We start from the raw sequence: 16,877 nt of genomic DNA, 5'->3' as shown, positions 1-16,877 counted from the left end.
TTAACGAAATTATTTTTCAAATAGTGAATTGTGATTCTATACTTGCTCACGAGAATCAATTTTACCAAATGCAAATTCACACCTATGAAATCTAACAAAATCTAATTTTGTCCAATGAAATAAATCAGTTGAGATTAACTCAATAAAATTCCTAAAACTTTAATTTAATTATTAATCCTATTAAAGGAGTCGTGATATATAAAAATTTAATTTATTTTAACATTCATGTAAATTTAATTATCATATTGTATGATTTTAATGAATTTCCTTGATTAAAATTGACTATTTTATAAGATGAGTTGAAATTTAATGAATTAACAGCTATTGAATTATATTTTTCGAAACAAAATACCTTTATACATATGTATAGTATAAATATTGAGTATTATATTATGACTTGAATCCCATAAATGAATATAAGTAATAATTAATGAAGATTATCCTATCATACCTAAATGAATGTGTAAAAAATTATTCTATCATATCTAAATTATGGAAAGAGATTGAAATTAAACAAACATTGGTATAAACAGTAAATTTTAGAAGAAGAAAAATGTAAAAAAAAAAAAATGTCTAAGAAATAATAACAGTTTAAATTTAACTAAGGAAAGTAAGAAATTGAAATTTGACTAAAAAACAAATGCAAAGTTTTTCTCTTTTTTCCTGCACTTCTCTTCTACACCGTTCTATTTTGTTGCAAGATAACTGGCTTCTCAACCTTAATCTGTAACCCCAAATTTGAGTCAATCATTCTTCAATCACCTTCAAAACCAATATAAAAAAAAGGGTTTAATTAGTTACTTAAATTACTTAAAATTTTTTAATATATGATACATTTTTATTTTGAATATCTAATATTATATTTTTTAATTAGATACATTATAAATTAAATATTTAGATTTAAATATATTTTCTTATATGTGTAAGTTTTATTGTGCTTGTGCTAGTTAAGTTGAAACGTGCATAGTATAATTTAGAATATTGAAGAATGATACACATTTATTATCTATGTTGATATTATAAGTCTATCATCATATAATAAAAATATATATATTATTACGATAAAAAAAAGTTAAAAAATAAAAATGAGATTTTAAGATATTTCTTGATTGAGATAACATAATATCATAAACAAAATATAAATAAATATTATTTTAAAAATTTAAATCAAACTTTTAGAATTTAATACGTACTCAATTTGAAAAAAAAAATTACTATGTATTAGAAACAGAAATGAATAATAATTGTGAACATAAAACTTATTTAAGTGAAATTTAAACAAACTTCAAGATTAAAAAAAAAGTATATAATTAGATTCATATTTTAATAAAGAAATTGCAATTAAACAAACTTAAAGGGTTTTTATGTACTTAATTGCAACACTAAATATCCTAATACATTTTTTTTAACTTCAAGAATGAACTCAAAACTCTCCAATAGTTTAAGAATTCACTGAGTAATTTAAATCATGAATAAAATTAGAATAATCAGTGGATGAGAATATTTGTAAAAGTTATTCTTTAACAAAAATAATTTTGAAAAATTTATTCAATGAAAACATTTTTTTTAGAATATTCTTAACCTCTTATCTTTTAACTTAACGTTGTATTGTAATTTAATTTGTTTATTACAGATCTAAAATAGCTCAAAAATATTTTTTATAACAAAATTAATTATGGTATATAAAATAAAAACTTACATATACTATGTTAAATACTAATTTTAATTAGAATGTGTAACAACCCTTCACCGTGCCAAATCTTTATATCTCAACCATCTCAAATCATTTTTTGTTTATTTTTATTTTTAAATTAAATTTTATTTTTTAAAATAAATATAAAAGTTTATACAAATAACTAAAAATATTTGATATCATAATTTAAATTACTTACTATAGATTCAAAATATAATTTATATGTTACAAATACTTGTTTATTAAAAATTAATTATAGCATAATTTATGTATTAAAAATATTTATTTATAATACAATTTAATTATATAAAAAACATTTCTTCTATAAAAAAATAATTGTTAAATAAATAACTTATTCCCATTTTAACAGTATATCAACTCACCAATTGTATATAAACACTATTCTACTTGCAACAAACAAATCAACAATAACTTGGAAATTATGAGACTTTTTGAGCAAATATTTGTTTTCACTACTTTATAAAATTTTCATGTTTCTTTTATCTCTCCCTAAAAAAATCACAACCAATTATATATACAATTTTATAAAACAAGAATAAAGTAAAAACAAAGTCATACTTTAATAATTGTCAGTAAAATTTAAAAAAAAAAAAAAGAAAAAGAAATTTTTTTTTTTCTCAATGAGTTTCAAAAGAAGCATACAATTACAGACAAATTTCACATACCTTTTTATACATGAATCAACAGTTACAGCCAGAGTCTGTCACAACTTCCTCCCTTTATTATTCTTCTTCTGCTTCCTTCTTTCTTTGGCACGTTGAAACGACGTGCTGAATAATGTCAACAATGTGAAAAATTATACAAAACAGTACCAGAAAACGATATCCACCAATTAATGATAGCAACATCTCACTATATATTTGTGGCAGAAAAAACAATAGATTTATATATATTACATAGTTTTTATAAAACTTTCCATCAAATAAATTGACATGTTATTATTTTTATCTGTACCTGTGATATATATGTCACTTCATCTTATCTAACAACTCCCAAAGTCAAATATGATTATTGATTTATATTCTTTTGACTACAACTTCTAAGCGGAATTGCATATATTTAATTTCTATGCACTATAAGGATGAATTTGATAAGTAATTAGATAACAAATTTTGTCTTATATTAATTTTATGGATTAATCTTATTATGCTTTTGTCTGATAATTACCATTAAATATATTGGAAAGTATTTATGCTGTAAAATCAATGTATTTATTGGATAAATGAACCAAAAGTTAACCAAAGTTATTTCCATTACCTGCAGCTAATGCTCCAAGAAGGATGAAACTGTTTTTTCTCATTTTCAGGCAATGCCACATACTTCTTCCAATCCTCAAGCAAAATTTTGAGATCACTGACTTTGTTTTCTAAACCAACACAGCAATTGGCATGCATTGTTAAGACCTCGTTGAAGTCCTTTGCATGATTACAAAATCCGCCAAAATAATCAGTGCTAAGGAACCTAATGCTCAGTTTCATGTTGGAGATGAAGGAATTCTTTTTTATCTTGTTCAGGACATCCTGGTCATGCAACTTGGGGTAGGAACTCCTAGAGTTGAACCAGAACTTGTAGAACCTAACAGTTCTGCTATTCGATTTCACATAATTAAACCCTCCATTTGGAAAGTTGTTTAAGTCATAGGAATTGCCATTGAAATAATCACAAGCTATTTGGAAATCTGTGTCTTTGTAAAATCGCTTGAAGGGATCTCTAAGCCACATTATATCAGTATCCTGCAAAGGAAAACTTCTGATTGATTCACAAGTGCATGTATTATTTTATCACAGTAAACCAGTGAATTCAGCTTTTAAACTAAATCCTCGTAGTTTGCGGTTGTGTGGTGTGCATTGTGAAGATTTTGAAAAGCTACTTTGCAAATAAAATGTGTATGTATATGTGTATGTGTACATATATAGATATATATACCGTGAACACAAAGTTGTACCCCATGTCAAGGACAGAACCTAGGAATTCAATTCTTCTCCACATCATGTTTAGGTAGTCTGCTGTCATGAAAAATGCTTCACCGGTGAAGTTGTCACCTTTTGTTTCAAGATAATAACAATGGTTGTGCAAAGCAAGACAACGAGCATGTGCCTTTTGGTCCCAAGTTATTACCACCAAGTGTTTAAGAAACTTCTCTGTCTGATTTCCAAGGCGAAAACTCTCAAGAAAGAGGTCAAATATGGAACCTGGCTCTGCCCATGCATCATTCAAAGTTGTGATTATCACTGTCTTATCCTTCATAGATGCGCTTCTAAGAACTCTCTCTAGCTTTGGATCATATTTCGCCTGATGCATAAAACCAAGACTTCATCAAACACTTGGTAACCAAAGTTCACATTTCTCAGAAGAATTTCATCAAACACGTGAGAGGGATAATAAGACAAGTGAAAGATAATATATGCTTGCCAGAAAGATAAAACAATCCATTCCATTTCTAGAACACAGAGGCATCAAATGTTCATCATATCCAAGAATCTGATATTTAGTAAGGAAAACATAAAAACAATGGACAAAATGTACAAACAAGAGAACAATTAGGAAGTGAATATACCATATACCATATATCATATACCATCTTTCCAATAAGGACATAAACAAAGCTTTCAAACGTCAAAGTAACAAAATGGTCCCCTTCTTCTGCACTTATGACCACAGAACTAGTGGCAAATATGGCTAATTTTGTGAAAATTGTGGAAAAATTCTACATTTTCTGTAAACTCCAACCTCACATCAATATGCAACTATAGAATAGTAGCTCACTGTGTGAAATCATCACACTATCATAATAGATTTTGTCATCCACACAATAATAATATCTCATAAGAAAATTGCATCCCACTTATTTATCAATAATGAAACAATGGCCATCATGCTTCATGGCCTTTCACCTATAAAGCAGTCAGGGTTACACTACAAAATTATATTTACTAAATTGAACTGGATTTGAGACTTTTAATAAGAAATAATAATTTAAATGCATAATATATGTAAAAAATTATCATTTTAGAGGTTTAAAATGGTAATATGATAATATATATATATATATATATATATATATATATACTTTAACACAGTTTTTTTTATTAATTTGATATATTTTTCTAAGATTATTTTATTTTTATTAAGTGTGTTAAATGAATGTCAACGTGTATCGTGTATCACTTTAGTGTTACTTTTATTTTAGAACGAGACATCGTATGACCAATAAGTCTTCGTTGGGACAACCATGTGAACAGCTGGTTATGTCTGACGATTATGTTGCACATGTACACCAAGGTTGTGACAACGTGTGATATTGAGACATTAGAAAAATATTAATTAGAAGGTGGGGTTCCTTATAAAACATCAGCTACCAAAATAAAATAAGGAAAATGATATTTTAACACCATTTTTTGATCCCATTTTGACACTACACACGTGTCAAAATGTGATTGGACGATTTCAAATTAAAAAAATTGAGATAGGGATATATTTGGAAGAAAAAAACCAAAGTTTATTTTTTTAATTTGAAATCGTCCAACCATATTTTGACACGTATACAGTGTCAAAATAGTATCAAAAAATGGGATTAAAATATCATTTTTCATAAAATAAACCCAAATCATTAACATTAATTAATTAAACTGTATTATTCCCATAAAATTGAAGTCTGTTGTCGCGATAGCTTCTCTTCTTTTAGATTTGATCCAAAAAGAATATTAATGCAAGTTTGGTAACATTTTCTTTCAGATATTTCTTAATATAATTTGATTTAAAATAAACTGGGTTTTTTATATTATAAATTATATAAATATACTTTGGTTTGGATAAATTCTTAAACACACAAGAATATTTCGATAATGGGTAATAAAAGTGTCATTAAAATTCCATAATCTGTTTTCAAATTCAAGATTCAAAGCATCCTTATGACCAAATGGAACAGGCTATAAGATATATAAAAGAAATAACCTATTAATATACGTAATATTTATGAACGAATCAAATGAAAAGAAATTTTAAAACTTAAATGGTAAGAGCAGTTATTAAGGCTGATTTTAATCATATAAAATCTCAATTTATTTATTTATTTTTATTTCTTTCTGTTTATATCTTAATTTTTTATAAAAAATTTTAATAGAAACATCACTTTCAAATACTTGAAATTTGTTATAATTAATATGTATCCTCTCCAATTCCATCTCAAATTATACATCTGTTTGGGTATTCTTTTGGTTTGTCTTAATACTAAAATAGTGTAATTTTTATGTAAGGTAAAAAATTATACTATCAATAAATTAAAAACCATATAATCAATAAATACAACTTTTAAGATGATAACATTTAAGTCTCATTATATTTAAATTACATTTATTCAAAAATCGCATTAATTATTTTTTCAATAATTATTGTTTTCTCAAGCAAATTACTTAAATGAATCAACACTTACATTGGCCTCTTTTAATAAAATTATCTTTTATCATAATAATCCATTTAATTAATGATTTTCAAAAATTATACCACCTAAAAAACTTGATTTTCAAAAATTATACCACCTAAAAAACTTGATTTTCAAAATTTATATTACCTAAAAAAATTGATTTTCAAAATTTATATTACCTAAAAAACTTGATTTTCAAAATTTATATTTCCTAAAAAAACTTGATTCGACAATTAATACAGTTAGTTCTTAACAAAAAGAAAAATAGAAAATATAGAAATGGAGTAATATACCCAACCAAGTTTGATGATGTGCATTAATTATTGGACACTATTTTATCCCCTATCAAGTAGATTATATATATAAAACCAAAATTTCCATTGATATATCCGTTTTCAGGAGATATTTTGTATAGAGAGAGAAGAAACAAATCACAAGAAAGTATTAATTAATCAATTTATGTCATCAATGTTGAAACTTTGAAATTGAGTCCTTGAATTTATGTTATAACATCATCAAAAACTCAAGCAAAATATAAATATTCAAATAAAAGAAAACAATTTTGTTGATAATTATTTTTACAACTTTTTACCACACATACGTTTATGATTAATCTATTTTAAATATTTTTTTAAAATAAATTCAAATAAATTAATCAAATAATAACATATATCCTGTTATAAAAAATTGTTAAAACAATTATTAATGTATTAAGATCTAATTTTAAATGGTCAATAAAAAATTTTACCAATTCAGAAAAAGCATGGCTGTGAAAATTAAAGGCATGGGGAATATGAATATTTCACCCAATGCCATGCTTCAATGGTCATTAGGGTCATAAAGAGGATAGAGAAAACTCATCTTTTGAAGTCAGAAACTGCAATGGTGACAAAATTACCAACAATAAAAATTTAAAAATAAATACTTTTAACAACTCTTTTTAATCAGAATGTTTTAAATATTTTTTAAACGTAAATTTAAAGAAATCAATAAAATAATAACACGTTTTTTATTATAAAAAAATTGTTAAAAAATATTAAAATATTATCATCAAAAAATTTATGCATTGAGTCCACTGAAAAAGATGCATGTCGAATCAGCAACGGTAATATTTTAGAAATGGTCCCATACTCACATCACTACCCATTTTCCCTTATCAGTTATAAAATCCATGATCTTTCTGCTACATCTTTCTAAGAATCTCAGAATTTTCAAATAGTTGTCTGAAATTGCTTGATTTGTAGGCTTGATTTTTAACTTTGGAACCATGATGAAAGCCAAACTAAACAAAAAGGGTTATCTTTTCACCCTTTTGGATAGCTCCATGACAGTTTAAGGGAAAGAACAAAAAGAATGAAACTCAGTACACAACAACATAAGCAAACACTCATAAAACATGTGTTCTGTTCAAGGTTGCCTTCAAGAATAAACCAAATTGACCCACAGGCAAAAAGTCTCATCAACCCAATCAAAAACCATCCTTCAACAACAACTAGGGCATAAAATGAAAAAGCATCAAAACCAAAATTAAAAAATTCAACTTTTTTATTGGTTAACATCAAAATCCAAAAAAAAAAAAAAAATTCCCAAAATTCTCTCTTTTCATTATCCTCCCTTCACCACCACCAATAACCCCAATTGCATCACATATTCATATAGAGAGAGGAGATGGATATATATATAGAGAGAGAGAGAGACTAACTTTTGCTGAGTCATCCATGAAGTAATTTGAGAAGGCAGGGAATCCAAAGGGAGAAGCAGAGCTATAGAGAAACATCCACACCACAGCAAACCCAACAAGGAACATGGTGAATTGTATGACCCTTCTGGCCAAAAGGTGGCTTCCACCGGAATTCCACGCCTTGATGCCATCACCGGCGGCCTTTTCCACGGCGGCGCTGGGGGAGTTGACCTTCATTGCTGCAAGAGCTCAATTGGGGTGCCAAAGTTAGTCCCTTTCCCTTCTTTTTCTGCACACAGAGACTGTTATATATAGACAACACACACTGTGGTGTGCCTTTGAACAACCTAGCCGCTTGCTTCTGCCGCAAAACACAACATGTTTGTATATATGTATGCGCGTGTTTACAAAAAGTTAAGGAGTAAGGATTGTCGTAAGATGTTTTTGCGACAGTTTAGGAAGTCACATGATGATTGTAAAGGGTGGAGATGGTGGTGTTTACAGGAGAAGGTATTGTTATTATTAAGTATTGTCTATGGATGAAGGATGCGACAAGAGAGAGACATTGGAGGGGAGGACTGAGACTCATCAAGTTGCATCCAAAGGATACCTATTCATATTTTTGTTCTTTATATATCAATTTATGTTAAATAAGGAATGATGGAAACTCGTTTAAAACTATAACATATATATAGAATTTATTATCAATTATTATTATTATAGGTTTAATTAATTACTCTTTTACATCTTATGGCAAAACGCGTTAATAAAAACGAAGACATTCCTAACATGAAAAAGTTTTTTTTTAACATTTTTTTATAATTTTTTATAACAGATTTGTGATTGATCTATTTCAAATATTTTTTTAAAAATAAATTTAAACAAACCAATAAAATAGTGACTGTTGTAAAAAATTATTAAAAGAAGTTGTTAAAATATCTAGATCTTTATTAATATTTACTTATAAAAACTTTATTTTTAATATTTTAGTTTTCTTTGTATAATTAAAATGATATAAAGGGTTAAATATGTTTTAATCTTTAATTTTAAATGAAAATTATAATTAATTTTTTTTTAATTTTAGATTAATTTAATTTTTTATTTTTAAATTGTATGAATTTAATTTTTTAACTAAATTTTATCAAAACTATTTAAAATTTTAAATATATTTTTCAATTAATATTGAAAACAAAATATATTTTAAATATTATTATGATATCTGTTTGAAACGTTATATGAAACTAAAAAAAAAAATTAATTAAAAAAATTTATATTTTTTTAAAATTAAATTGGTCAAAAATATAAAAAAGTTAATTTTAATTTTTATTAAAAATTAAGAAATCAAAAAAATATTTAATCCTACGTAATATATTAATTTATAGTTAAGTTATAATCTCAGTTTTCTCATATAATGTTATATTTAATATAACATTAATAAAGGTTCACGATGCATACTCTGTTTAGGATGTTATTAATCTTTTATCAAATAGCTTAATCATAATTAAAACTTATAATTATGAATAGAAATTTTAAAATTTTTATTAAATTTCAGAATCAAACTCAAAATCCAAAACCATAATTCATCAAATAAATTAATTATAAAAAAAATTAAATATTCTTAATACATTATTATGTAAAATTGGCAAAATAAATATTTTAAATATTTACGGACAAAGTTAACCAGTTGTATTTTTATGCAGAATTTATAAAATATTTATTGTCAGAAAACTAAAACTCCTCCCAGAGTTCACTCCCTAATAAACTTATAATAATTTGACTTTTCACCACTTTTCCTACCTTTTGTTTAGTCACACACTTTTCTATCATTTTCAATCCTTCAAATACCACATACACCAACTCATTAAATAATCATATATTTAATAATAAAATTCTCCAACATTAAAACTATTTATTTATTTATTTATTTTGTATAGTCATAGTCCTCTCGGCGGTTTCCAATTAGATTTTCAAAACTTTCTACTTAAATTATCATAACTTTCACTAAATATTCCCAATTATATATAACCACATAAATATAAAATACATACTATTTAAAATAATATAATTAATTTTTCGTTACATACGCAAATTATACACTATTTTATAAGTTATATACATTTATACACCAAACTTCCAACATTATATATATATATATATATATATATATATATATATATATATATGGGATTTACTAATTTAAGTACAGAGTTTTTTAGTTGGTATATTTTAACAAAGTGTATCAAATTTTGGATTACAAAACTAACTTTTATTAAGATAAAAATCAACTTTAAATCTAAGAGTATTTTAATAATTTTAAAATTTAATTTAAGATAAAAAAAATAAAAGATAGTTATTTATCATCAAAGAAAATTATTATTGGTTACAACTACCAAATACTTGAACTAAATTTTCAACAATAACATCAAAATCTTATGAAAAAAACTTTGGTTAAGATTTTTATGTCCATCGTGTTCAAGTCCATCGTGCTTAAGTCCCAATATCACTCAATATCAAGTTTTAAAAGAATTACTTAGTTTTGTAATTTATTAGCAAATGCATCAAGTCACTTGTAATTTAATGAAATGAGAATTATCGTATCCACAAGAACTTAGTAAATATATTGATAGTTGATTTTTGGTTTTTAGATTTTGATAAAATATACATATATTGATAGTTGATTTTTGGTTTTTAGATTTTGATAAAATATACATATAAAATATATGTAAATTAAGTGGAGTAGAGACTGTGATTAGATTTCATCTTTTCTTCTTCTATTTCACTACTACTTATATTTATATTTAAATTATTTAGATGTAATTCATTCAATGTTCTAGAAGTATTCTAAGGTATATCTAGATTCATTTTCACAGTCTAGAATATAAGAATTTCAGACTCAATGCAATTCTTCCATTTTTGATTGAATGAATTTTTGCCTTAAGTGTAGACTTTGTATCCAACCCAAGTTTAGAGTGTGTACAACCTTTAATAAGAATGAGATGGTTTGATTAGACATGTGTTTTAGAGCATTTGAGTTGTTGGGATGAGACCTTGCACTAGTAGAATTTACTTATAATTAACAATTATTATTAGGGTTCTTTGCATATGAAAGGAAAGAAGGAGAAGAAGGATGATTGAAAATGAAGGAGTAAAGAAGAAGAAGGACAAATTAATCAATGTTGTGGAATACAAAAAGACTAAGTTTAACTCATTCTTGCATCTAATCTTTCCACATCCCACAAAGTTAAGTTGTTTTCACTCTCTATATTACTCAAAGTTTTAGTCCCACCCCTTAACCTCATTCTCTTATAAAAATAGAAGTAATCCATAAAACTCATACATACCCTAAATACACAATTAACTAAATTAAAGATTAAACATGTATTAAATTTAATTATCACTTTTATATTTATTATATTTTCATAAATATATAACATAGTCACACAAAACTTTAAGTAAAATTAGTTCTCTTAAATAAAAGTCTCAAATTCAAGTTTTATATATACATAAATAATCAAATATAGACACAATTTTATTTTAGCCGTTAAAAATAAACAAAGTAGATGATCCGACGATTGCTAAAGGTGATATAGTTCATTCAAGGCAGCTTGTTAAGGTGGAATATTCTGCCATGGGTGATTATTTTTTATGCACAGAATTATTTAATATTAAATATTAAATGAGATACATTGATAGTACATTTATTGCAAAAAGTATTATTTATTATCTTGTGGAGAAGTGATTGGGTAGGAGCATGAGTTATTATAATATATTCTTCTTTTACTGTGTTTTGTTGTTGTTATCTGAGGTTGCCGTTTTGTACCAAATTCTTTTGTCCAAACTTCACTATTCAGTACCATAGTTGAATCTTCATCTCTTTCTCTTTTACACGGATCAAATCTAATGCCTGTGACGCAAGCATATATGGGAGATCAAAACAAGTATATATTGATAAAACTCTTCTTTTAATAGTAATCTTATTTCGTTTTTATAGAGAAAAATCTCACAGAGGTATGAATTAGGTAAGATATTAAGAAATTATTTTCAACTCAAAACTTAATTTTAAGAGAGTAAAATTAAAGGTATTTCCTTTTATATATTATTATTTTTGGATTTTTTAAGTGTCAAGAAACTTGAATCTTATGCAGAAAGAATTTATACTCATTATCTAAATGTTGTGTGTGTGTGCAGGAAGTAATTTAGAAGGATGATTCATTTATTTAAAGAATTTAAATTTTGTTTTACACTAAAATAAAGTAATTAATCAAAAAATCAAGAAATTTTGGAAGGTATTTTAAATGAATAAAATTGAAAATTTTGAAATATTCTCAAAAGTATAAGAAATTTGAAATTTTACACTTTTAACTTCACCATCACTTCACTCACAAAGGACGAGTCAAGTTAGTCTCGGTCGAAAGTGGATCCCATTTGGTTTAGGTCGATAGTCGAGTTAAGTCGGATCATGTGAAGGTCGATCCAAGTTGGTCCGAGTTAATTTTCGAGTCGAGTTGAGATGGCCTGGGACAATGGTCAAGCCGATCAGTCCAAGCCAAAGGTTGAGTCGGGTCAGCTTGTGCCAAAAGTTGGAGTTGGGTTGGTTTAAGCTAAGGTTGAACAGGTTTGACTTAACCGAAGTTCTAGTCGGGTTTGCATGGACCGAAGATCAAGCCATGTCAACCCTGGCCAATGGATGAACCAAGTCAACTTGGATCGAAGTGCAAGTTGAGTTGGCCTAGGTTGATGGTCAAGCTGAGTCGACCCGGCTTGAGATTGAGCAGAGTTGACTTGGGTTAAAGGTTAAACCGAGTCAGTTTATGCCAAATATCGAGTCGAGTCGACTCATGACAAAAGTTGAGTCGAGTTAACCCATGACAAAGGTTAAGTCAAGTCGGTCCAGGCCGATGGGCGAGCCAAGTCGATTTAGGTCGATCAAATCATCTTAAGATGAAATTAACCTGAGTCAATTTAGCTAAAGTTAACCCGAGTGAGCCTAACCCAAAGTGTATTCGAGCTTCCTCTGTTCAAAGTTGAATTAAGTCAACCTATGACGAAGGTCGAGCATGATTGTCTCAGATTGAATCTTCAGCCAAAAATCAAAATAAATCAACTTTAATCGAAGGTTGAGACAACTCAACTCACACTCAAGAATAAAGTTGAGTTTACCTTGATAGAAAAGAAAATTAAAATATAAAATATTTCAATAATTTTATCCAAACAAACTATTTAAAAAATTAAGAAAATTTAATTATAAAAACTTTAAATATTATATATTTTAATTTTTTCAAATTGTTGAAATTCCTCGTTCAAATATATGGTAAGATTTTGAATTAAAAAAATATCAATTATATATGAGTTGAAATCATATCTTATTAATATTTCATTAATTATCTCTTGAAGAAAATCTTCAGTTACTTTTCTATTATTTATTAGATCTTAATAATTTAATATGAAACTCAAACTTATGCATAAAGATCTTTTAAATTTTGATGCTAAGAAACATAATCCAATTAAGATAGTTGTTTAATTAATATTTATGATTTAAATTTCCGTATAAGGTTTGTTTTCTACCCTAATATAGAAGAGTAAATTATCCATATTGTTATTTGAAAACGAAAAAGAAATTACACGGCCTACTAACTAGTAATTCTAGGTATAAAATCACTCTCAAGTAAAAGATTTTGAACCAAGAAACTTAACTAAAGATATATAAAGTTTAAATGACATTTGATCGTAATAAGAATAATGTCTGATTATGGTACATTTAGTTGGAATGCTGTAATGTGGTTAGAATCCTATTGCTAGGTGTATTACATGATACATTCAATAAAACAAAATGGATGTGCTTAAAAAATAATTAATATGTAATAAATAATAATAATAATAATAAATAATAATAAACAGAAAAGGACAATGTACAAATTTTGGCCTCACACGGCAAATATAGACCAACCAATTAAGCCACTTTGTTAGTTCTTTGAAGGAGACAAGCAATAATTTACACACTTTCTTTTTCATCCAACTAATTGATAGAGTTATTAAAAAGTCATAAAAGCATATTTATATATTTATATATATCCACAATTGTAAATAAAGGATATTATCTTTCTCTAGATCATATTTCATCTTTATAATTAGTATTACAAATTATTGTCTCTCTTTTCATAATTTTTAATGTTATATACAATAAAACTTAGGTTGGTAAAACAGGTTATGCCTCTGTTGCCTGTATTTTAAAAGAAAATTTAATAATATTTTTTAATTAATTAATTAATATTTTTATTAAAATAATTATTACTTGGTAAAATATTCTATTATAATATAATTTATGTAGAGATCTAAAAGAGTTGTATTTTAAAATTGATAGTATTTTTAAAATAGTGATACTTAATTATTTTAATATTAAAAAGTTAAAAAATAAATAATTTTTTTATAAACGGATTTTATTATTTAGAAACGCATCAATTATTTAGAAGTTATTTTTCTAAAACTCTCTCTTTTCTTTTTAGGTTTTCTCACTTTGTACTCCTTTATTTGAATATAGGAGATGGTTAGAATGATCTTCACGACAAGCTCTCCAATGTTTTAACCAATTAGTTTTTTAGAATAAGTTGGTTTTCTATTACTTTTTTTATATATGTGATCTTTCTTCACATGTAAGTCCTTTTATCTTGCATGTAATGTTCCTAATGGCATGAAACAAAGATCAACTGACGTGCCTACTGATCAATAATCCTAATGGCATGCTCTAATCATGTTTGTGTTGTTTCTAGGTATAGATAGAGTTTCTTATGCATTTGAGAGTATTTTGGGGTCTTTGAGCTATTTTAGTTGTCTTACAGGTAAGGAAAACTAATTATAATGTTTTTAAGATATAAATATGTTGAAATTACTAATTGTATGATTGTACTGTGATTTGTTTGAATGGTTGAGCTTTGTGATGAATATGACCTATTGAGTCGGGGTTAAATTCCTAAATTGCATGAACTTTTGTATGATGAAATGTGAGAATATTTTTTGAATAGTACCACAATTAGGATGAATTGAGTTCATCTAGGTTGTATAATTCAAAATTTGTATGTATTTATCTTTGTATATTTTATTTGATTGAATTGGTATGGTTGAAATAGTATAAATCTAGAGAATTGTGTTCTGAATAATTGTGCAAACTCGTTAGACGAAGGGTTGCGTCGTTGGGCAAGGCCAAGGTAGAAGGTCACTAACTTAGTAGTTGTTGGGCAAGAATATTCTCATTGAGGATTGCAAAATGTTCACTGACGGTTGTTGCTAGGCGTGATAGGTTTTCACTTGGTGAATTATGAGTGATTTAATCTTTGAGAATTCTAGTGCTAGTGTCGTTGAACGAGGCGTCTAGTCGTTGGACAAGTGGGCCTCTAAGCACTACTCATTAAGCGAGTGAATGTTCTCGCTGAGCAAGATTAACAGAGTTTCATCCATTTCCAGGTTCATCGTTGTTGTATGCTTTACTTGATTTTATAAATTTTTTAAATAGTTACCTGTGTATGAGATCTGTATGAGTATTGTTGGTACTGATCCAAGGAGGATTAGGTTGAGTTCTCTCAATGTATGCATTGATATAAGGATTCAATATTGAAAGTTATCCTGACACTTTAATAACCATCCAGTTTCAAGTAGAAAAGATGAAGTATATGGTAAGAGAAGCAGGAGGTTCTAATCTAAGGCTTTTACCTTAGTCAAAAATGTTAATGGACTAATCTTGTGTATGATGGAACGAAACCCATTGGCAATGGTTCTGCAAAGCATAAAAGACCACCACAAGTGCATAACTTAACAGAGACTGATATCTGCATGTATCTGAATAATTGAGTATTGTATGAGTCTTTACATGTGATGTGCTTGCGTTTATAATGATTTGTCTGATTGACTAAGTATGTGATGTTAATTTTATTTTTATCATATGATCATTCTTTTCACCTATTAGCTTATCCTTCTTCTATATGTTGTGATGATACAACCCAAAATTCTTAATTTTGTAGATTCTCGTTTTGTAATATCTTTTGAGAAATGATTAATTTATGTTTTGAATATTTGGATTCTTATAATTAGATACTTTACTTAATAGTTTATTGTAGTTAGTTTTGGATGAGTATAAAATATTCTTTAATTTTGAATTATTTCTTTCTTAAATATTGATCGTGTTAATAGATTTAATCTATTTAAAATGGAATGTTAGAATTTGTAAATCTTAATTATTTAAATCACAATAGCATTATATATCTAAATTAAATTGAATATTCGTTATCATTTTTAATAATTCACTTAATAAGATTTTAGATTTAAACTTAATTGTCGCTATTTTACCCATAAAATAAAGTCATTCTTATAAATCAAGAGCCGTTTCTCTATTATTGTCGCAATAATGACCATAACATAAGAATATATTCTTCTTATACTTATAATAAATATAGCTGTGGACAAAAATTTTCAGAAGTGTAGATCGGCGTAATAAATTACTGAATAAATCAAGTTCCTTCTAGTGTGACAATTAGGAATCAAACTTTAGTCAACATGTTTAAAAAACACAAATTGGATTAAAATATAAGAACCAGCTTAATCACAGTCCCTTTATTAATATCCCAAATGCATATTCCATTGGTTTTCACGACTAAGTTTCCAAATATTAATCAATAAATTATAATTTTCATACAGCTAGACAAAGACCTTGCAAATCACACTATTGGAAAGTTTAATTATTTATAAAGTGTCGAAGTTTAAGTTATTAATTATTTGTCACATGGCTTTGGATATGAAATTATCTCCAAAAAATAAATTTATTAGTGTTGAGTGATCGTGATGAAAACGTAGTTAAGAATTAATCTACAAAAAGATTCACACGATTTACTCGTTTGATCCATAAAGTAATAAAAGGTTTAGGGAGAAAGAGTTAGTGTTACGTCTTGCATTAATATCTATGAAGAATTTAAGTAATAAATTTTTTTGGTCAACTTTGAACAACCATAATGAGAAAAAAAAAAAAAAAAAAAATATATATATATATATATATATATATATATATAGGAGAT

At 26.4% G+C, this 16,877-nt stretch overlaps 1 protein-coding gene across 3 annotated transcripts; it reads right to left on the bottom strand.

Moving 5' to 3' along the window:
* Nucleotides 1-669: 669 nt before the first annotated feature.
* LOC106775618 (uncharacterized protein At4g15970) lies at nucleotides 670-8,480 on the bottom strand. Of its 3 annotated transcripts, none has more exons than XM_014662792.2 (5): nucleotides 7,840-8,480; nucleotides 3,641-4,006; nucleotides 2,972-3,447; nucleotides 2,380-2,484; nucleotides 670-762 (listed from the first exon to the last, which is right to left on the bottom strand). In XM_014662792.2, exons 1-4 carry the CDS (start codon nucleotides 8,053-8,055, stop codon nucleotides 2,418-2,420), a joined length of 1,125 nt encoding a protein of 374 aa, XP_014518278.1. In that variant the 5' UTR covers nucleotides 8,056-8,480; the 3' UTR covers nucleotides 670-762; nucleotides 2,380-2,417. The 3 variants fall into 3 exon arrangements, with proteins under 3 accessions (XP_014518278.1, XP_022639740.1, XP_022639743.1); XM_022784019.1 differs by lacking the exon at nucleotides 7,840-8,480 and adding an exon at nucleotides 4,272-4,637; XM_022784022.1 differs by lacking the exon at nucleotides 7,840-8,480 and adding an exon at nucleotides 4,279-4,636.
* Between the last annotated feature and the right edge of the window lie 8,397 nt (nucleotides 8,481-16,877).

This window comes from Vigna radiata, chromosome 1 (genome assembly GCF_000741045.1).
Source record: "Vigna radiata var. radiata cultivar VC1973A chromosome 1, Vradiata_ver6, whole genome shotgun sequence".
NCBI classification, from domain to species: domain Eukaryota; kingdom Viridiplantae; phylum Streptophyta; class Magnoliopsida; order Fabales; family Fabaceae; genus Vigna; species Vigna radiata.
This window is presented reverse-complemented; position numbering and strand designations above follow the sequence as displayed.